The sequence below is a fragment of the Pleuronectes platessa genome, chromosome 21, assembly GCF_947347685.1.
Source record: "Pleuronectes platessa chromosome 21, fPlePla1.1, whole genome shotgun sequence".
Classification (NCBI taxonomy): Eukaryota; Metazoa; Chordata; class Actinopteri; order Pleuronectiformes; family Pleuronectidae; genus Pleuronectes; species Pleuronectes platessa.
Genome location: NC_070646.1, coordinates 2844153 through 2866215, shown reverse-complemented (window position 1 = coordinate 2866215; position 22063 = coordinate 2844153). Strand labels below are relative to the sequence as shown.

At 44.1% G+C, this 22063-nt stretch overlaps 2 protein-coding genes across 4 annotated transcripts in view; both read left to right on the top strand.

The window, feature by feature from the left end:
• Nucleotides 1-6024: 6024 nt before the first annotated feature.
• rpl38 (ribosomal protein L38) lies at nucleotides 6025-8688 on the top strand. 2 transcript variants are annotated; one of them, XM_053413689.1, is made up of 5 exons: nucleotides 6025-6093; nucleotides 6300-6317; nucleotides 6891-6951; nucleotides 7500-7622; nucleotides 8619-8688. In XM_053413689.1, the coding sequence occupies exons 2-5, from the start codon at nucleotides 6315-6317 to the stop codon at nucleotides 8642-8644; spliced, it is 213 nt and encodes a 70-aa protein (XP_053269664.1). In that variant the 5' UTR covers nucleotides 6025-6093; nucleotides 6300-6314; the 3' UTR covers nucleotides 8645-8688. The 2 variants fall into 2 exon arrangements, with proteins under 2 accessions (XP_053269664.1, XP_053269665.1); XM_053413690.1 differs by having other exon boundaries at nucleotides 6036-6089.
• A 1432-nt stretch (nucleotides 8689-10120) lies between these two features.
• Nucleotides 10121-22063, top strand: part of ttyh2 (tweety family member 2) — a 45478-nt gene continuing 33535 nt past the window's right edge. Inside the window, exons 1-2 of one of the 2 annotated variants that reach the window (XM_053413861.1) lie at nucleotides 10121-10595; nucleotides 21358-21530. In XM_053413861.1, the coding sequence (XP_053269836.1) occupies nucleotides 10473-10595; nucleotides 21358-21530 (296 nt within the window). In that variant the 5' untranslated portion in view covers nucleotides 10121-10472. The remainder of the gene's footprint in view (nucleotides 10596-21357; nucleotides 21531-22063) is intronic. The other variant, XM_053413860.1, reaches the window with a different exon arrangement.

Below are 22063 nucleotides of genomic sequence, written 5' to 3'. Positions count from 1 at the left end.
CGCTCCAAACACCTGTACCAGCCAATTTTGTCAACATCAATTGTCGCCCACTTCTGTTGTCGTTGTGTTTCCGTTGTGACTATTCGGGAAAAGAGTTGTGGTCGAAATTCTCTGGTACAATAATTTTTTGGGTCGGAGGATGAGAAGGTTTCAAACCCCTGATATCGGTTCATAAAACATCACTTCAGTCTCGTCTTCTCTCCTCCTCCGACCTTTTGACCTTGCTTAGATTCCGAAAAAATTATCATCCTTCACATTTTGCACTTCTATCCCCCTTCGATGTAACATTCATCCTCCACCACAGAGTCTCTGAGGTCCGGTGTGTCGGCCCCGAGGCCCGGCACGCTGAGACAAGTGGAAAAGGCCTGAGGGCGAACAGGTGCGACTGATGACTGCACGGACCGGATGGAATAAGTGACACATCTGAATTCTCGTGAATCTGAATGGATTTCTTTGACACCCTGCTCAGAGCCATCTTTAAGACGTGCCTTGACCTTTGTGACCTCCTCTGCATGAGCCTTCAGCGCAGCATTTAAATCTGCAAAACTCCGACCAGCGGAGCACACTGATGTTCCTCCTCCCGTCTGTTCTCCTCTCTGTCTCTTTTTATCTTTGCTCTGAAGCTGCTTTTAGACCTGCTCTGAACTCCTGAGATCCTCCTGATATTCGGACTTTCTCCGGCCAGCTCCACAGTAAAATGTCAAACGTTCACATCTGGAAACGGTATTAAAACGACTGTGATAAAAAGCCGCATCGATTACTCACAGGAGCAATTTGCAGCGAGAACTTCACAGAAACTTTCTCAACGCTGTCGGCCTCTCTGGCAAGTCCTGCTGACATTGAGATTCTGTCTGGGTAAAGCCTCAGACTCTAATAATCTCCCCTCATCTGCAGATGTACTCTGGGTTTGCCTCTGATAAGACGGCCGCTCGAGGGATCAATACTTGACAAATCGATCGGATCGATAATCGTGGAGATTAACTCGGCAGTGCGGGAGAGAGGATTTTCTGAAGTACACTCTCCTCTTGCATCTCTAATGACACACGCACTCCAACACAACTTCACTGGCACAGATTTAATTTCACATTAACTTCTAAGCATCCGTATTTCACCCCACATTATCCCCGCAGGTTGTTTCCCGGGGTGAGTAATAACGTTCTGAACACAGTTAATCCTTTACATGAAGAAATAAAGTAAAATAACAGAACCTGGCCGACCGCCGCTGCCGCTCTATATTACAGTGCGATCAAGCTCGACGTGCATTAAGAACCTCCACGAGCAGAATGAATCCAATGAGGACGCTTCAGTTAACTATTGCAGGTGATCTTTTGTTGGGTCTCAGATCAAATTGTGATGAATGACAGAAGCTGCTCGGGTGGAAATGAAGAGCATCATCTACAGCATCTGTTAAAAAGCATCTCTGAGCTTTAAGATGGTTCCTCTTTCGTCCCCTAACACCCACTTTGCCTTTTTAATGATCCAGCATAGTTAACAAACTGAGATCAGCCATTCGCTTGAGGGTTCACATTTTTATTCCATTAACCAAACTCACACAGAAAAAAGGGAATTTCTGATTGTAGGTGTGTCTAATAGCTTTCAGTGCAGAAGGAATTCACAAGCAAACAAGCACCGCTGTGTAAATAAATGAATAGTTGCCCGAGGTTTATGAATCCATCTCTTTTCAGAGTAGATAATAGATTTTAAAAACAGTGAAAAGGCAAAGTCTCAGTCTAAATCCTGAAAGAGTGATGGGATGTTCTTTAAATCTTGAAGGAGGAACAAATCTTTGTTCATTCTGATAAGTTGAGATGTGTTTATAGCAAAAACAGACTTTTTAAAGGGTCTAATGGTTAATTCCACTTGCACGACATCTTATAAAACCAAATATTTGTCTTTTCCCATGTCACTAAAGGAGTAAACAGAGATAAAGGCTGTGTGGAGAACGGTGGAGTCTATTCCTTGATCCACAGCGTCTCCCATCGTCCTCACCGAGGAGGAGACGCTCCTCACAGCCACAGCAACAATTACTCACTGCCCTCTACTGCACGGAATCCAGAAGTGCAACTGTAAAACACATATAGATGTACATTTGGAATCAGACAGGGTTATTACAAGCAGCTTGGCACCGAGGATCATGTTTGTTGCTGTGCAAGCAAATGGAATAAAGATCATCCTGGTGGAAAAGAGCTTTAGTTAAACCAAGCGTGGTCATTTGTTATAATCTACGAGGCTGAGCCGATCCTCCCTCTGCGCACACACACACACACACACTAACACACACACACAGGCTCGTAGTGTGGGCAACAAATGAAAATAGATGATACATATAGTAAATACACTCTCACACATGGATTGATAGAATTAAGAATTGAACATGAAAACTATGTAGATGAATAAATTCACTTAACGCTCGATGTTCTGTGTTGGAATCCTGTGAAGCTCAAAATCCCTTAATGTTGTTTTAATGGTTTATCATAATTTCTTATTAACACAGTTTTTAATTTTTTACAACGCAGAAACTGACCTTTCAAAGCTAAATTACCTTCACTAATCATAACATATATATATCCTGATATCTGTTATTGGAGTTTACTCTGACATCTTGATAATACAACTACAGAATAACATGCTGTCCATGTGTTTACCTGTAACTGTGCCTGTACACTCAGCTCTTTGTATAAAGAACACTAGTCCCCCCCCCCCCCCAGCACCACCACCACCACCAGCAACACCACTACTAGCAGCTGGGACCACTGGAGGCCGGTTGGGTTCAGGGATTCATGCTGCTGCCGCCTCATTCTGACCCGACTGTCTGCAGCCTGAGCAGAAATAGGATTTATCACACCAGGCTGGCTGGTGATGATGAGCCTGTTCCCACTGCAGCCCCAGTTTCCTGTTGTTGGCTGGAAAAGTCCTGAGCTTATTTCCTGCTGAGTTACTGTGCCTCTCTCTCTGAGCTCGACCCAGCTCTGACCCTTCTCCTCTGACCTCCCTCATCAACCAGCGGTTTCTCCACCTGCAGAGCTGCTGCTCACCGAATTGTTGTTTTTCCCTCTGCAGACGTCTGTGAGGGAGAATCCCAGGAGAGCAGCAGCTTCAGAAACACTCACATCAGTCCGTCTTTTCACCGTCCTGATGCACTGAGGCTCCTGAGCCACAGCTGCATGATGCACTGCAGCACTGCAACAGGTTAGCTGATTGCATGAGTAAGCAGGTCTACAGGTGTTCCTAATAAAGTGATTTGTGTGTATATTTGTTTTTCCTTTAGCACAGAGGAGATTGGAAGCATGAAATGTTTCTTATCGTTCCTCCACGCGGGAGAGAAGAATTTCCTCAAAAGTTAATTTGTGCTCTCAAATGATAAGATTTGATTGGTCAGAGGTCAAGGTCACAGTGACATCATGTCATCATGACTGCAATTTGTTAGGAACATCTGGAAGGAGGGAAACTGCAGCAGATGGCGGATTAAAGGAAGTATTTCTATTTTTATTATAAATTATAAAAACATTGATGTTTTTTGATCAAGTTTTGTCCATCTCATTAAACCCAGTCTGTGGAAAACAGAAGGTTACCATGTAAATATTGTTTCTTATATATAAAATGGCGTTTAATGAAAAAAGAGAAGCATTTATTTGAAAGAAGAAACTAAATGTTGATTTTGGTTGATCGGGATTATTCATTTAAGTAACAAAATATCCACCATATTGATTTTAGATTGTATAAAGTATAAGATAAGTTCCTCATATCTGTGTCTAAACCAGATTTCATTCCGACCCTGTGAAACCCAGCAGCTTCGTTCTCTCACATCCTGTGAACAGTGATCAAGGACGTCTTTTATAACCTGTTAGAAAGGAGTGAGGACCCAGCGGCGACCTTTCACAGAGGCTATGAGTTCCTCTTCGTTTCCTCCCACGTGCACGGGTGAAGGACATAACTCAGCAGCGGCGAGCTGTGAGAGCCGAGGCCGAACCGGCAGTGTGACTGAACGCCAGCTGGAGAAACAGATCTTGTGGGCAGCGAGAGAACACAAGAGCCACACTGAGATAAACTGATCATTCTAGCTGTTGTTCTGGAGAGGAAAATGATTTGTGGCTGCAAACAAACACACACAAAAAACAACAACAGGAACGATGATATAAAAACATATACATCCTGTGCTTGTGTTGCAGGGGATTCTATCCGTCATCTGAAATCCTGAAACCTTTATTGAAACATTCCACAATCTGTCTCTTGCTGTGACTGACAGGAGGCTGCTGAAATGTTAAAACCCAGAGAAGGACGTGCTCGGTCGTAGAAGAGCTGATTGAGTATCTAGGGGGACATGGCCTGTGGCCACGGGCAGACAGGTAGATAGGAGGTTAATTATAAATTACTGATATGATGTTTCCTCTGTTTATGAATTAATGTCATGCCAAAGTGGATCTCCATGGAAAGAGACTGCATTAAGCTAAGGGAAACTTTGGCAGCACAACAGACCCACCCGTTGTTTCTGTGCCGCTCTGGAAATACATGGAATTATTTTTGTCAGGTTGTTTGGATAATAGATGACACTTTCTCCGGCGTGAACCATTTATATACTTAAAGGCTTATTATTTTGGCACCGTTTGGATTTATCTGTCCTGACAGTGAAAGATAATTGAACTCATAAGTCAGCAGGTGTGGTGGTAATGTGTGCAGTCGCAGAAGGTCTCTGGCAAATCTTTCTTCCTTTTTTTTTTTTTGGGGGGGGGGGGGATGAACAGCCATAATTTGCAGTTAGTCTGGAAGTGAAGAAAAACACCTGCCAGAGTAAATTCCACAAAAGCACAAACACAGCAGGTTTTGCAGGAAAACAAATTGTGGGTTGAATGCAATTTCCTAAATTTTCCAAAGAAACAATCAAATCAAAATGCAAAGCTTTTTCTTTTTCTTTTTTTCTCAGGTCTCCCTCAGCTCGATGCTCGGCCCGGAATCGGATAAGACGCCTGATGTCTGCTCACTGGAAAAATCACCTCTGGGGTTTTCAGCCTCTCTGTATTCACCAGGAGAAAGAAAGGAAAAAAGAATAAGAGTAAAGTCAAATGGATTAGAAGGAACTCACTGATAGAACGAACACAATTATGACTTGAATTAAAGTATTTCAACAATCAGACGATTCTTAAAATTGCATTGAATAGATTTGGCAGCTTAATCTCTCTTTCTTTATCGACGGGAACACCGCCGCCCCCTGAGGCAGCCTTGACCTTGGGCTGTTAGATAAACCTGCAGCATTGACACAACCTGCTGTGTGAACATTATCCATTGAAAAGCATTTGAATAGAACGTTTTAGAACACGTTTAGTTTCAATTCAACATTATTTTTTCTGGGTGAAATCAAGGTTTTGGAGGTTGTCACTCTAGAAGTCTCATTGTCCACACAGTGTGAACTTTAATTGAAAAACATTTAACTTCATGTGTATCCATCATCTTTCTCCTAATATATATAATTACGTCACTTTATTGTAAACTTTACATTTTGTGTGAACTGTAATGTTGGATTTTTCTTCCTGTTGTCTTCAATTGTAATTCTGTTGATGTCTCAGGGTAGATATACAATTATGATTACTGTATGGTCTATATCTATTGTACAACTATTAACAAAGTTCTTTCAAAATCCATGATGATACATAATATATGAAACATTATTCTGAGCCAATTTCTATCATGTTATTATAACTTATTACTACTACTACTACTACTAATAATAATAATAATGCTGAAAATGATACTACCGCAAATCTGAGTTTACTAAACTTTTTATTTAGTTTAGGTTAAGTTTTGTATTACATTCTTAAACAAATGATGAAATAACAAATCATCTTTCCATTTTTGGATCAAATGAACGAACGAAACAAGGATTAAAAACTGGAACAAAAGATTAATTTAAAATTATTTAATTTCATACAATTAACATACAAATTAATTATTATCTTCCAGATGATCCCCAGTCCCTCAACCGGGTGCTTCGCTTTTCCTCCTCACCAGACTTTGACCCTCTGTGGCTGCCGTCGCCGGGTATAAATACTCTTTGAACCGGAAGTCCAACCCCTCTTCATCCCGTCTCCGGCAGAGTGAGTGAGTTTCACGCGATGACACAAACAAACCAAACATTTCACATCATCTTCCATCTTATTAAACACACAGTTTCACCTCCATCTTCCCGCTAACGTGTGATTCTCCTCATCACGAGCTGCATAACCATATAAATATTAATCTTCCGTCACTTTGCAAATAGATGTTATAAACGATAATCTGACTCCATCTTTCTTTTCCCTCCGCAGCCCTCCACCGGCAGCATGGTAAGAATCCACTCACTCGTAAATCCCTCAGTTTGAACGTTAGCTTGTTATTTAATGTGTTATGTAGTAAATAAGTAAACAACGTAATGTTTAATGACCGTTTGTTGTGATGTACGAATCAGTAAACATGCTGAAAAAAGCGACTAGCCTCGGTGGGTTAGCATTAGCTCGATGCTAATGCTAAACTGCGCCTGGCCTCTCTCTGTTTCTGATCCGTAGTAAACTTGTATTTCTTTTAAATGAGGCACCGGAAGTACGTGATGCTGAATTAAAAGTAATTAATGTTACGTGTCGCATCTCTGGTTCGTGACCCGGTGTTCAGTCGCTTCTGGTGTCCGGGTTATTACGTGTATTAGCCCGTTAGCAAGACGTCCAAACATCCCGGGCTGACGGTGCCGGTGATGCATTTCACAAGCTTGCAAGATCAAGGATGGACCTAGTGCTGGGTTTCGGCTTTTTAACAGAAACCCCAGTTCCACCGGTCCACTGACAAACCCTGTCTGCTCATCTGTGTGTTCTGGATCCGAGCAGTGACGCGTTGTCTCACTCTGGTTTTCTGTTCTTGATTTGCAGCCTCGCAAGATAGAAGAAATCAAGGATTTCCTTCTGACGGCCAGGAGGAAGGATGCCAAGTGTAAGTTCACCCCTGAACCCGAGTGGACAGGCAGATGATGACTTTCATACAACTCTTAACACTGCATGACAGAGTGGCACGTGTGACCATGCTTAAAGATGTATAGATATTTTATTAAGTATAAATGCATTCAACAGTGAATGATTCAGGTCCTTGTTTGTCCATTATGGGTGTTTTCAACTTGTTTCTGACATTTGAAGTCACAGATACTTAAATATATATTGTAATCTAAGTTAAGATGCTGCACAGTAAATTAACTTAGCAGTGAAATCAATTACCACGATATTAGCATACGTAGTTGTCTGTAGATCCACTAATTAATGCAAAAGTATAGTGAAAGTAGTTTATATTAATTGGTACGCCTCCCCGTGAGGTGCTAAGCTGAACAGACTGTAAAGTTAAATGTAGTCTTATCTTTTAAGTGAATAACCTTTTATTATCACGTGTATCAGGATCTAATTGATGTGTCTAAGCACAGCATGTTAGCTGCCAAGTGATCAGTGATGCTGGGCTACATGGTTAAACTCTGACTCCCTCTCTGTCTGCAGCCGTAAAGATCAAGAAGAACAAGGACAATGTTAAGTTCAAGGTGCGCTGCAGCAGGTACCTGTACACGCTGGTCATCACAGACAAGGAGAAGGCCGAGAAGCTCAAACAGTCCCTGCCCCCAGGTCAGTGTCACTGGAAAGACTTAATAATAATAACTTAATCACAGCAGTTAGGAGATAGTGTTCTTGGTTGGAGGAACTTAGATTTGCTTTAGCTCTTTGTTCAGACTCTCACTGATTACACAACCTGCCCACCAGCCTCAAGTCTATTCCGTTTATTAATAGACATAAAAGCCATTTGGCGGCCGTCACATCCATCAAATAAAACCAACTCCTGCCAGTGAGATTATTGAGGTTTCGCTGCCTGTAGCTCAAAGTAATCGCTTCACTGACATTGAGCCGACGCATCTTTTTCTGCAAAGCTCAGTTATTTTGAGTCCTGATGGGAAAATGTCCAAATCATAGTCTCTAGCTTTCATGCCCGTCACAAGCTCAGAAATGTGTCTGATGACCAAGGAAGAAAAACTGTCATTAATTAATGTGTTTTTTAAATAGATCAGTGAAGACTCAGCTGATGTTTTACAATGAAAGGAAATATTTCAACATGTGCATTTTGCCTTTGAAATGCCGGTCATCTCAAATAATTAAGTTTTATAATAGTTTAAAATAAAGGAGTAGTTGAGTATCATTAAGCCTAAAAGTGGTTCAAGCACCAAAAACTACATCAATCCTACTGTTGTATAATTGACTTATAGTTGCCAATTAAGTGGTTCTGGTCTCTGAAAAACCCTGTCTTCCTTGGAAATCCTCCAATCCAATGCATTTGTAATTAGTCTGCATTTGCTGCAGTGATTATGTTGCATTATGGGCTGGGGATTGTGTGTTCAATTAATTTACGCACTTGTCGTTAGTTTGCCAAACAATGTTACCATCAATTTACAACAAACATGAAGCTTCATGTACAAAACTTGTTAAGGAATTGTTTTAGTGGAAATGATCTTCACAGGTTATTGAAACATGGGCTGCTTTGTCGGATGTTCAGTTTGTCCGGCTGTGTTTTGTGTTTCTGTCAAATAGTCTCAGCAGCAAATGTCTAACCAGTTGTCTTTGTCTTTCCAGGTCTGGCTGTCAAGGAGCTGAAGTAAATCAGTGATGTACAAATAATTGTAATAAAAACAGAAAACACCAAGTCAATTGTTTGTCTTCTGTATTTTTCATAATAAAAACAGGATGGGTTAAAACTGAATTCTGTGATGGCAGGTTGGTTTAAAAAGCTCAGACGTGGTGTTTTTAAATCTTTCCACCAGATGTCACTGTTGCCTTGAAACTTTGATAACTCCTGGACACTGACACTTACCTTGTAGATGGACAGTGTAACTAACGTTTCTATCACCCTTCTGCTACTTGCATGGCTCTGACCATTCGAGGCACGAATGAGATCTGCAGTATTTAGAGAACTCCTGAACTTCTCGTGTTCCATAACATCCAGTCTACGGTCAAGGGGGGGTGTATGGACAGGACTTGAGGTTTCCCAACAACAGTTATTTTTTGCTTGCACTTCTCCCAGAATGCATCCTGCGGCCCTCTACCAGGTGCACCATGTGACCTTTGACCGTGACTCAACATCATTATTTGACCCGTCAAAGTGGCTCAGCTCCTCTTCAACATTTTTCCTTCCAACACATTAACATCAATAAGTGACAGTTCACTGCTGCCTGACTTCAGCCCTCTTCTTTGATGGATGTAATGAGTCAATTGATGTTGTTCACTTCACCCGTCAGCGGCTTTAATGCAGAGACCAGTTAATTACAAGGATCTGTCGTGATTCTGTGAATGTTCTGTAAAAGAACAGCAAATCCATGTCAATGTTTAATCAAGTTGAAACCATTTAAATTCATTCATTCTTGTCCATCAAATCAGAACATCCGTTTATTGAATCTGTTGAATTATTAAACAGGGTTAATACACCATGTTTAACCCTTTTAACTGGCAATTAAACATGAATGAATTATTGATTGTATGCCTAAATGCACCTTTATACAGAAGAGCTGTGCACTGAGCCTTACTGAAATCTGACCGGCGCCTGAAATGCCCTTGTCCTGCCTGTAAAATCAAAGTATATTTACCACTGAACATTTACACATGTATTACTGATGTCCACTCTTGGCCCGAAAGCTTTGGCAACCAGCGTTAAGTGCCTTCATTCTGTTGGTGGGGTTTATTAAAGTTAAGTGTAAATACACTTTTTTTTACGTATGCAGCACTTTAGCAGAGCTTCACAAACAAAAACACAGAAAAAACATGAAGGTAAATTACAACTTTATACAAGATAATGCAAGACAATGGGTTGAATACAGAAATGTAACAAACAAATACCTGGTTAATAATAAAAGGTTTAAATAAAAACAATGGAAAAGAAATCAAACTATCAAAGTCTGACCACCAGGTGGCAGCACGGTGGCTGACTCCACTGAGGGAAGAATAAAAATGACACTTTAATAATGAAACGACGTGATGATGATGAAAGAGCTGAAGGATTGTGGGTATTTAATTATCACTCTTATTCTCAGACAGAATTAAAACTAATTGAGCGTGCCCTGTCTGCGCGCTCTCGTGGCCCCCCCTCCATGTCCCCCTTAACCAGTGCGCGCCCCCGCTGCTCGCTGTGTTGTGCGCTCGGATCAGAAGCTGCGGACGCACACGGACACATGGACGCACTGTGATTATTCCCCCTGATTTTCCTCTTTTCTTTGCGGGATCTTCTCTGCACCGGGTCCGTCTCTGCGGGGGACTTCTCGTGCGTTGTTGTTTGGGGCTCGTGCGTGTCTGGAGTGTGCGTGTTTCCCCACTGAATCCAGCGCGCACGCTTCCACCGGAGCCTTTGTACGAGATGAGGCTGGATTAGGGATCCGCGGCTGCTCGGCTCGACCGGACGGAGGCTAATTCAAAGTTCGGTGGTTCCTCGGACCCGGGATGTCTCGGGTGGATTACACGGCGCCCTGGTGGACCTACTGGCTGCACAATTTCCCCCACATCAACCTGAGGTTTCAGCCCATTGACAACAGCTTCCAGCCCGAGGAGGAGAACTACCAGCAGGTCAGTGCAGGAGGATGAGACAGGAGCCCAGACACCCAACACAGGGGGGGGGGGGGGGGGGCACACACAGTATCCAAACAGGGCTGCTCTACTCTAAATGGAGGTTAATGGCTTTATATGTGTGAATCAAGGAGCCAATAAAGTCAATATAGAGTGTTTTTATTATTCAACTTACACTTTGCTTTATTCTACAACACCGGTGGTCCATAATGTGTCAGTGTCCTCCAGGTTTCTTGAGGAGCCTCCACTTCCATTGATCAGCCAACGAAGTCAAAATGTGTAAAACTTTATTCAACCTTGGACAAAACTTTAACTTGTAAGGGAATCACAACAAAGGGAATGATGATGTAAAGAAAATACACCATTGTAGCTGAGTGATAAGTACTATGGTACAAAAATAACTTAAAAAACAAAATCTTATCATATGGGCACATTTTTGATTGTTTGTCTATTGAATGGATCCAGAATGCTTAGTTTCAAAGAGATGGGCGAGACGGGGAAAGTCAAAAATGATTTGTATTGGTTGGAAGTGGTTGTGCATCATCAAGTCGTATGGTTCTCCCTTCAAGAAATATTAAAGACACTTAGTTCTCTTTACTCGTGGATTCAGGACATCTTGTAAGTCCTACCTTCAAACTGGTCCCTGTAACATTACCCATTTGTCTTTGAGGTGGGACTAATGACCTGTGTCTGCAGAGGCAGACCAGGACGTGGACTTGCTTCACCCATGGGAGTCAAAGTGCTTCTAAAAGTCCACGGGGATCAGCCGCTGGTTGACTAATGACCTTCTTGTCAAACACCATGAATGTTTATCATGACACTGGTTAATTTTTCAAGGTTACAGACGAGCTCCTGTCAGTGCAGTGGAGTGTAGCCGCGTCATGGTGAGAGCGGGCGGCATTACCGTTAATCATCCTCAGCAGAGTCTCCAGGGTGAGGTCAGGGGACCCGTCACGAGAACCAGTGAGTCAGGGACGCACTCTGTAACGATGTAGAAGGGTTTCATTTGTGAAATAACAGAGCTGCTGTGTATCCGTTAGAAATCACAGTTACATGAACGTGTGTTTTCTCTTTTTAAAGGTGAAAGCAAAAGGAGAAACTTCTCGAGAAACCAGTTCAGTTTAGACTAATAACGCTTTGTTGAGATGAAGGATAGGGCCATGGTGGGAAGGCAACTGCAACTACTTTGATGAGACAATAAGTCAGGATATGAAAGGCAGCGTAAAGCGAAACTCTAACTTGCTGAATAATATCGTCTGGCTGGTTTGTTTGATTTCACGATGCTAACAAGGAAGAAACCCTCTGTTTTGATCTGTGTGTTGAACCCATAGACGATATTTAAAAAATGGACGCACACTCCGGGCTTGGAAAGTGAAGCCAACGGCAAGTGTCTGAAACAAGTCTTCTCTGGAATGACCAGCAGGGGGCGACTCCACTGGTAGGCAAAAATGGATACCCTTTCCATAGAACCAAATATGGTTACTTCTGGTTTCAAGAAAAGAAGATGGCGCCGGACAAAATGCCAAACTTGAGGCTTCACCACAGCAGATCTCAAATCAACGGGGGATGTTCGGTCGGAGTTCGTACAGCTTTAGCTAAAGTGTGTCTCCATATTTCAACGGAGAGTTTTCCTGTTGGTGAAATCGTCTGTGACAGTCTCATCAAAACCCTTCAACAGTAAAGCCCTACCTAAAACGAGGCAAAGCTTTCCCTTCCTCTCCTGCAGCCATTTTCCATCCATCGTCAGTGTCTTTGTGAAGACGGACTCGGGGCCCTGGGAGTGAGGGAGGGGAGGGTTGGGAGTCTCAGCAGGAGAGCAGCGGCTCCTCCTGAGAGGAGTGTCATGCACAGGCAGCTGGTGAGAGGTGGGGAAACCCCCGTCAGCTCCACCATCACCCCCCTCTGCTTCTCCCTGGCTTTTGTTCCTTGTCTTTCTCCTCAGCCTTGTCCTCGTCCAAACTTCGCTCCAGCTCTATTTCAATTTCAGGCAGAGGCGAGGTTATTTGGGCCGTTACACTTCCGTCCTTCGTGGGGGTGTCACCTGGGTAGAGCATGATGGAGGCAGGACATGACCCGTTGTTGTTAACATCACATCAACACCTGCGTCGGCCCTTATCGCCAAAAGCTCTAGAATCCTGTCTTCAGTCCAAGTCGGCGTCTTTGTCGTCTCTTTCTTTTACGTCCTGAGATATTTGTGTTCTGCCAGTTTTCACATCCGTTCCACAGCAGGATCGTCATCGACACCTCCCACTCGCTTGATGTGAATCTTTCCTGTTGTGTTCTTACATGCACTCAGGACAGGAAACTGCCTGTTGGGGGTGTATGTGAGAACTCAAAACAAAAACACACAAAAATGTCCAGAGCAACTGACGGTGACATTTGCATTCTCACATATTTTTAGATATTTTAATCATGCAAGCAAATCACTCTTGAGGGTATTCTGCAGCTCTTTACTTCTTCTCAGGGACGATTAACTGGATTCCAAATTATATTTTCAACATATTTAACGTCCGCGGAGAAATGACAGAGTGAATGTTGAGTGTTTGTGCTGCTCTGGATCGAGTTGAGCAGCAGAATCAAACAGCTTCCGTCCGGGCCACATGCCTCGGCGGTGGAATTGTAATTGGCCGGCTGCAGTGTGGGCAATCCTGGTGAATTCCTCCGCTGGCTCTGGGCCATTGAATGTGATGGAATGTAGGGTCAGGGTCTTTCACTGTGCTTTGTGTGTGTCCTCGTGTGTGTGCGTGTGTTTTTCTCACCCTCTGTCGGACACTGCTGTTGTCAGTGGAGCCGGTTCACTGAATCACCTGACCAGAGTTTTTTTCTGTCTCTAGTTTCTGGAAATTCTCAAGTTTCATGTGCATAGTTGTTGAATTGTCTGTTTGGAAAAGTTCTGGAAGTTGTTGGACTCAGATAAAAAGACTAAGGGGATGCATACACACACACACACACACACACACACACACACACACACACACTCTTGAGACTATCTGCTGATCTCTTTAGTTCTCTGGAAAGATACGTGGGACAAGGGCCTTGTTTTTTTATTTGTTGTGTGTGTGTGGGACTTTGTGTGTGGGTGTGTTTGTGTTGAGCCAGACATCATGTGTAGGTCAGCAGGTCCTGGTCCATCTGACTTCCCTTTTTCCATTTCCTGCTTTGTCACCCAAACAAGTGTGAACCAGCTGCTGTCCGATGTGTCCCTGACACTCTGATGCTCTCCAAACACACAGAGCTGAAACACAAATACAAGCTCTATCATTAAATCATGGATCGATTAAAGGCTAGAATGTAGTTTTTGTATGAAAGCAGCAGCGTTGGGCTGCGACTACACAACGTCCTCTTCTCCCATCTAACCACTGGTCTCTTTTATGTCTAGCTCAGCTCACACGTTCCCTCTAAAAGCTTTTATCGTGCTCGTACCGTGGCCCAGAACGATACGACATAAACGAACAAGCCACGGTTGTATTGTTCAATTACAGCGACACACACACACATACACACACTCTACACTCAACCTTTGTGCTTCACTGGCTTTTCTCACAGGGATTCTCAGGGAACAATGTTCCAGCCGAGTGCATCCACACAGTCTCCCCCTCCAGACCGCTCTGTGTCTTTCTAAGTTGTCTTCGGTTTATTTTCTCTGTTATGTTCATCAGCATCTTCCTCCTCCCTCCTCCCTCCCCCCTCCTCCCTCCTCCCTTCACCCTCCTCCCTCCCCCCTCCTCCCTCCTCCCTCGTTGTTCTTGGTTTTTAACGTCAAACGTCCCTCTACTGATTTAAAATGGATGTAACCTTCGCTTCACAGCCGCTCGTGTGGAAGATTTGAGAGAATCCATGTGAAGTCATGGGGGATAAAATATTCATCCATTTGGCTAAACATACATTTGTGAATATTTCTGATTCCATGGTACCTCAGGGTTTGATTGCGTATTTGCTTCAACCCATTGAACTAAAAGCCGTCTGGAGCAAATAACAGCTGAGTTTACAACTAAATGCATCTGCATTGTCTTTGCATGAAATTAAAAATGCCATAAACACAGTTTCTGCTCAGCTCTCTCAGCCCAAGTCATTTACCAAGTCTTATTTGTGCTCTTAACGAAATCCTGTTTTCATGTCCATGTTCCTCGTCCCACATCCACCTCCATGTTTCTGTGAATGATTGTTTGATCTTATTGTGAAAACAGCGATTCCCCTCATCTCCGTCACATTGATGACGTGTTTTTCTTCTTCTTCCTCGTTTGTGTTTTGTATTTGCATGAAAGATGCGATCGCAGTGCCCCCCCCCCCCCCCCCCCCCCCCCCCGCCCTCTGGCTCCAAGGAAGATCATTAACCCCAATCTGTCTCCATGGTGCTGGAAGCCAGTAATTAGCATCACCTGATTGGCTGGATGGTATTAGCGAGGCTGGTGCTAATAAGGCAGCAGGTCCATACCTCGCTGATCTAACAATATTCAAACAGGAAGTGACAAGTGTGTCGGCCGTCTCTCGTGCCGGGAGGGAGGGGGGCTGTGATTGTTTGGTGTTCCTCTGCTGTTTCTTGGTTGCATCATATTCGTTGGTAATCACCGGCGCAATAAGAAGCTTTAGCCGGGGAGATCAAATGCCGTCAAGCAAGTGTGCCCACTCGCCGGCTCGGCATGAACTGGGACAAGTGGATTCATGCAGACACATTCCCCTCCAGCGGAAAAGAACCCCACAATGAGAGTCTGCTCCTCCATGGAAGCTGGGGGTGGGTGTTGGGTTTCCTTTGTTGTGAGGGTGTACCATCAAAACCATGACCCCTGACTCCCCCGAGGGAAGGGTCCGGGCTTCGGGGGTTCAGGGAGGGTGTCATGGAGACTGGGAGATAACAAGCCTCGCTGCACTCTGAAGATGTCCCGTGAGCTCGGAGAAGCAGATGCTGGCGAGAGATTTACGACGGCTGTGCAGAACTACGGGAATAAGCCAAACATTTCTCTTTGGGGGGAAAAAAAGCGTAAACCACAGGAAATGAGCAGCGGGGCTTTACCTTCACAAAGACCCAGGGACCCTCGGTTTGTTCATGGAGAAGTTTGAGGGCAACGAGGCAGATTTAATAAGGAATCCTTTACATCCTGTCTCTTCAAATCCCTTGGGGTGGCTTTACTGGGAGGTAATGGTGTCCCAGCTGTGAGCACTGGGCTGGATGACCTCTGGTCCCCGGGGCTTTCACCTGAGTGTCAGAGGGGACCAGGCAGCAGCAGTGGGACTCGCACCGCTCTATTGATCCTCGATGAGGGGGTGGATTTCCTTATGGTGCTGCCGTCATCGCCCACATTGCTCACGGAACTTAGCATCTCTCATTCAACCCCCAAAGGCCCAACGTATGCATTATTTAAACTGATGTATTTAAAGCATTTTCCACCATTTCCCAGTTACCAGGAACCAGGGTTTAAACTCCTGGTTCCTGGTAACTGGTTCGTTCTACAGATACCCCCCACTGTGTGGATCTGTAGAATTTAATAATTAATAATCAGTGAAATACGAAGACTGATTATTTCCAGCAGTAAGAAGAGAATCCTGCAGCTCACTAGGCTTTGACCTTTTAAGGTGGAATTTCCTTCTACTTCCTCAAACGGATCTGACACCCGTTTAGCCCTTATGTCAAAGGAATGTCACTGTCCATTCCGTCTGTGTACAAACACACACACACACAAACACACACACACATTGTAGATGGGTGCACATGAGCCTGGAGACCTTCTCCACCTACACACAGCTGTCTGCCACCTGCTGTGCAGCGGCCACGCTCCTGAAAGCCACTTCCTATCTCTTAGCGTGTATTTAACACCACTCACCAACATGTGGACCTCAACTGTTGTGTGACTCAGTCCCACTTAGCAGATGCACTGTAACAGATGGAGGTGCTCTCTGTCTCTATGTATTAATTATGATGACAACTCGTGTTTTTAAAAATTTATTTTTAGTGGGCACTCTGCTTAAGGTACGAGCTACGCACCACTTAGCCTGCTGTGAATCTGCATCTGTCTTGACGTTCATCACATCTTCCATCTCCTCCTGTTGTCTACCTCTTTTCTTGCTGCTCCAGTAAAGTGCCCCTGGTTTAACAGTGGAGTGCTCATCAAGTGGGAGATATTCAGGTCCTCTGGGGAAATAAGAGATATCTGCAGGAAATCAGTGTTTCGGAGTCCTGATGAAATGAAGTGAAGGTTTAAACACAGATCTTACATCCTACCCCCAGAGTTCACTGCAGGGTCACTGCTAATCCCAATCACGTGAGCATAGGTCATAACACCAGTCTCCTCCATGTTAGTTGATGAGAGATGGACCAAACTAAAAACTCGAAGTACACACGCTGTTTCTAAAGTCCTTAGACGTACAGGGAAGTGTGTCTTTCAAAGATGGTAAAGAAAACAGATGATTTTACGATCGAGAATAACAATAGTTTAAAATCTATTTCCTGTTGGATGAGCTTGACCTCTTCTCTGCACCTTCAGACGCTCCTCAGTGGCTTCACCTAATCTGCACAAGCGAATGAATTAATATTGAAAATACAAATTGCCTGCATTTATTCACCTGTTTCCATGAGGATGTCTAATGCTGCTCCGGTGTTTCTTTGCATGAACACGATGAAACCGTTTCATAAAGTCGCTCTCATGTTTGAGTTACACACACATCTTTTACTTTCCACTGTAGGAACAGCGGTTGCATAACTTTTTTTTAAACAAAATGAACCCTAACTAAATGTGTCTTCGGTTCACTGTGGTTATTAAAACAAATATCTCTACTACACCTCTGCCTGAGCTGTTCCTCCCACAGCTGCTCTCTCTCTCTCTGAGGAGAAGCACCGAACTCGCTCTGGGGGCCGAACAGATTCTCCTCAGTTATTGATTTCCTCTTCCCAGCCTTGTAGTCTTGAGAGCATTCAGAGTTTAATTTTTTATTTTTCAGGTGCTTTTCCAGATCATCTAATATTAAGAACCGATGCAGCTGCTCTGCGGTGGCCAGTTATCTTAGAATCGTGTCTCTGGGTTCTTTGTCCTGTTTTTTTTCACGAGGCTTCATAATGGACCATTACAGCCTGAACGGCCATTTATCAGACTGTCCTCATCTGTGCCGTCATCCTCCCATCGGCTTTCATCATACCTCTGATGGGACTAGGGAGGGGAGGAGGGTGGGGGGGGGGGGGTGTAAATGACTAACACAGTCCCCTCTGGGTCATATCCGCTCCAGGCTATTACTACCTCATTATGCCTCTCCCTTTGTCTAATAGGTGTCTGGCTGTGAGTGTGTGTGTGTGTTTGTGTGTCTGTATGTGTGAATTGCATCTTCCTTTGTTTATTTCTGAAGCATTTTCCTTTTCTTCTTTTAAAACCTCAGTTATTCACCAGATTATCGTCATTAGGCACACAGTGTACTTCAGCACAGTGCCCGACTCTAAATTGTGTTTTCATGCAAACCACTCGAGACTTTTGAGACATTTTTGTTGTCGGGAATGGAACAGTTTTTTAAAGATGGCCATTCACTGTGTGGTTATAGAGATGTTAAACTCTGTTTGGATTCCGGGCTAAAACCATTTCAGATGACCAGGGAGACACCTGCTTGGTTCTGTAGCTGAATTTTAATCACTTTTTAATAGGAAAAAATATATCGACAAAGTGAATAGTGATAAAAGTCATTACTTGCAGCTATAATTAAATCAGATTGATTTGTGTGTTGGCAGCTTTGCATTAATTTCAGATATTTTCCGTGAACCCCCCCCTCCTCCCCCTCCTCTCCTTTTGACTCTGCTGAGTTCATTCGTGTGTCATCCTTTAAATATAAATCCGTCCATGAGTCGTTCTTTGAGGCCGAGCTCGTGGCTGATTTGTCTTGTCACACGCTTGTCTTCGGTTTTTGCCATTAAAGATTGAGATTCCTAGGTTTGCTTGCTATCTGGGAAGAGGCGTAAGATTATGCAACGCTGCCGCCTCGGGGGGGGCGAAGGCGTCTTCAGTGGGAAACTGGGCCGTGCGCTGAGTAATATCGGAGGTGGCCACGTGGGTGAGGAGGCTCCGTCTTTGTCTTCCCATAAACTGGCTTTGTCTTCCAGTCATTTAGCATCACCGCCACCGCCGCTCTTCTTAAACTGTTTAAATGTTTCTTAACTCTTTCTTACCAACAACATTCCCTGCATCACTCCATCACCGTCTCTGGGTATCTTTCTTTTCCCCTCCCTCTCGGGGGGGGTTTGCCTTTTCCGCTCAGCTGGATCCTCCTTCCTTTCTTTCCTGTGTCATCGCCCCCCCCCCCCCCCCGGCCTCCCATCCCTGTCTACAGGGACAATTGAGAGGAAGCAACACAAGGAGGACACTGCAATTTGCCTCTTGAGTTCAAGGCGCAGGGTGTGAACACATCCAGTTTGCTCTCATTGGAAACTACTCCCACCTAATGTAGGCAGCAGTTAAGTGGTCGGAGCTGAAGATTTGATTTTTTTTTTTTACCAAAGAGGGAATGTGTGCAGACAGAGATAACCAGTGTTTCTAAACCTAATGGAAGGTTGGAGCTCTTGGGGAAGTGATGGTTCCAGGATGGGGTTGTGGTGCGTGCCTTTGTGCGCCTCCCTCCACTGAATGGATGCTACATAATTTAGAAGCCATTATTTCTTGCACCTGACAGGCAAAGGACAGTGGAGATTCTGAGAGTGAAAAGACTGGAAGGGGAAGTGGAAACCCTACCACGGAATAAATGTGTCTCCAAAAAGTTTGTGTTTTTGAGTTGCTTACCTGCTACGTGGGTTTTTACCTCTGGCAAGGAGGATGTTTGTCTGCTGGATTATGCAAAAACCACGGAGGCAAACTTATTGAAACTCGGTGGAAGGATAGAAGATGAGTCGAGAAAGAAGACCTGAACTTTTGGAGTTGAGTTGATAAAGAGGGTGGATCCAGGAATTCATTTAAATTCCTTTAACACTTTGAGATGAGGGTTTTAGTTTCTGCTTAATCCTGCTAACAAACAAACAAACACATGCAGATAAAAACACAACCTCCTTGGCAAAGGCGATCATTCGATGGTTTGAGTCCAGAGCTTCATCCACGAGGAGCTCCAGCCGAGTTCCTCCAACGTTATATATAAGTTCCTCCCTGGTTCTCCTCTTTCTGCCACACTCCCTCTTTTCTTCTGCATCGCCAGGCTGCAGAGGAATCACAAGACAGAGGCATGGCAGTTCAAGCCGGCCTGTCACATGCTGTTTAATTCCAATAGACAGGGATAAGTCGCCATTTCACTCGTCCTAACCCTAACCCTATCTTTCATTGGTCCGAACTCGCCCATTAACACAGTTACAGTCCACTCCCTTAAACCAGATTTCCGTTAATTTCCACACTAACTTTATTGGACCCTTAAGGGTACATGGGGAAATCCTGGGTCTTTCTGCATCTTCTTCTTCTGTGGTGAGCAGATGTGCGGCATGTGGCTGTGAAACGGGACAATATGAGGCCCTGCACCCGACAGATGGAGCCATAGGGAGAGGAGCGAGAGAAATATTGATTTAACTGGAAGGGAGCAAATAAAAAAAAACGAAGATTCATGGTGCGAAATGAGTGAACACGGCTTTATCGTTTCATGCAGTTGTAATTTTTATCTTTTATTAGCAGAGTTGACAGGATGAGGGCCGTGTCAGATGTTGCCAACAGCTGCTCCGGAGGATTTTTTTCAATCTTTTGCAGTTTACCTGCCTCTTTTATAACGCTCGTCGACATAATCCTGCAAATTCTTCCATTTTTCATATTTAATCCCGCTGCTCGACTCGCAGGACACATGACATCACAGCATGGGAACAGATGGCTCAGCACCAGAAAGATTTCAGACAAACTAAAAAGGAAGAGCAGGGGGGGGGAGGAAGAAGGAGCCGAGCTTGAATAAACCCATCTGCTCACAGATGGCTGCAGAATTCATTTCAGGCTGTTAGGACACTCTTGTTGCTATTTTCGTCGCCACACTCCATCTCTCGCAGGAGGTGGGATGGGGGTTAAAGGAGGAAGGAGAGGGAGGGATGGAGGCGCAGGGACGTGTGAGGAGGTGTCTGCTCTCCAGCTGGAGACAGAAGCATAACAGGCTCCCAGAATGCAGCTTGTTTCTTTCTTGGGCACCGGGGGAAGTTATATTCACTTGTTTTTTTATTTTTTATCGTATCACAGAAGAGCATCCTCACATCATGATGCTAAAAGAAGAAAGACATTTGTTTTGTGAATGAAAAGAAAGGAATGATGTTTGAAATGGATCAAATAAAAAAATTACTCGCAACACAACATGTTAACAAACAATGACTCAGCATTATTAGCTTTAATTGGCCTCCTGAATATTCACTTGACTTTTAGCTCCACATTTGGTTGCCACCACCTGCTCAGAAAATAACTGGCTCTTCAGATTCTTAATGTTTTACTGTGTTCACATGTTAATAACTTATATTTACTTTAATTAACGCCTCTGCTTCTCGTACTATGACGAGTTTAATGTCTGTTGTCAGAATAATACGTCTGAAGTTACTTTTGAACACAGGAGATGTATTTGTAAAGGAGCAGGACACCTTGAAATCGAATTACTTCCAATGCAAAGTGCTCTAATTGATTTGCTCTGCCTCGACAGGAACTTGAAACAACACCAAAGTTGTATTGATCTTTTTTTACATTGAGTTTTCTGTTGCTTTTTAAAAGCTGGTACGCGTCACTCAGAGTTCCAGTAGTTCCAGGTCCTAGAACTTTTTGTTTCTGACTCGGCCGTGTCATGTCTCCCCTTCCAGTCCCTGATATTTCTGGCGTGCGTGGTGGCCGCAGGACTCGGCGTGAACCTCCTCTGCCTCGCCATCTACCTGAGCTGCTTATGCTGCTGCCGCAAAGATGAGGAGGAGGAGAGCAAGAAGAGCAACTCCTGCTGCGTCACCTGGTCGGCCGTGGCAGCCGGCCTCATTACATGGTAAGAGCAGGACGAGCTGTTGATTGACACACACACACACACAAACACACACTCTCTCTCTCTCTCTCTCTAAAGCAGTCTGCTGGTTGGAGCTGTAAGATGAATCTGTCTGACATGCACATCCACATTTCCCACACGAATCCATAACTTACTGTGCAGACTCTTCTCAGTTGTGTACGTCTGCCTGTTGTTGTTTTCCCATTTGTATTCTGGAGGTGTGTGTGTGTGGGGGGGGGTCACTCTCCCCGGTCGACACGCCTGTCCGTCCACTTCTCTTTTGAAATGCCCCAAAGCTTCTATTTCCAAGTTCCTGCATTTACTTGGGTTCACCATCGCACAGCCAATATATTCTCCTTTTCATTTCCTTCCTTTTGATGGGATCCGTCATTGATATGCTTCTGCTTTTCACCTCCTGTAGCCTCGGATGTGGTGGATGAAATCTCTGTGATCACCCTCTGCTCTTCCAGTTTACTGTTTGATATGTGCTTTTTAAAAGAAGACATAACATGAAGAAAAGAATGAATGTTTTTATT

Excerpts from the sequence above, each read along its gene's own strand:
- rpl38 (XM_053413689.1), top strand. Across the intron at positions 6,952-7,499 it reads CAGGAGGAAGGATGCCAAGT|CCGTAAAGATCAAGAAGAAC; the intron begins GTAAGTTCACCC and ends CTCTGTCTGCAG. Across the intron at positions 7,623-8,618 it reads CAAACAGTCCCTGCCCCCAG|GTCTGGCTGTCAAGGAGCTG; the intron begins GTCAGTGTCACT and ends TTGTCTTTCCAG.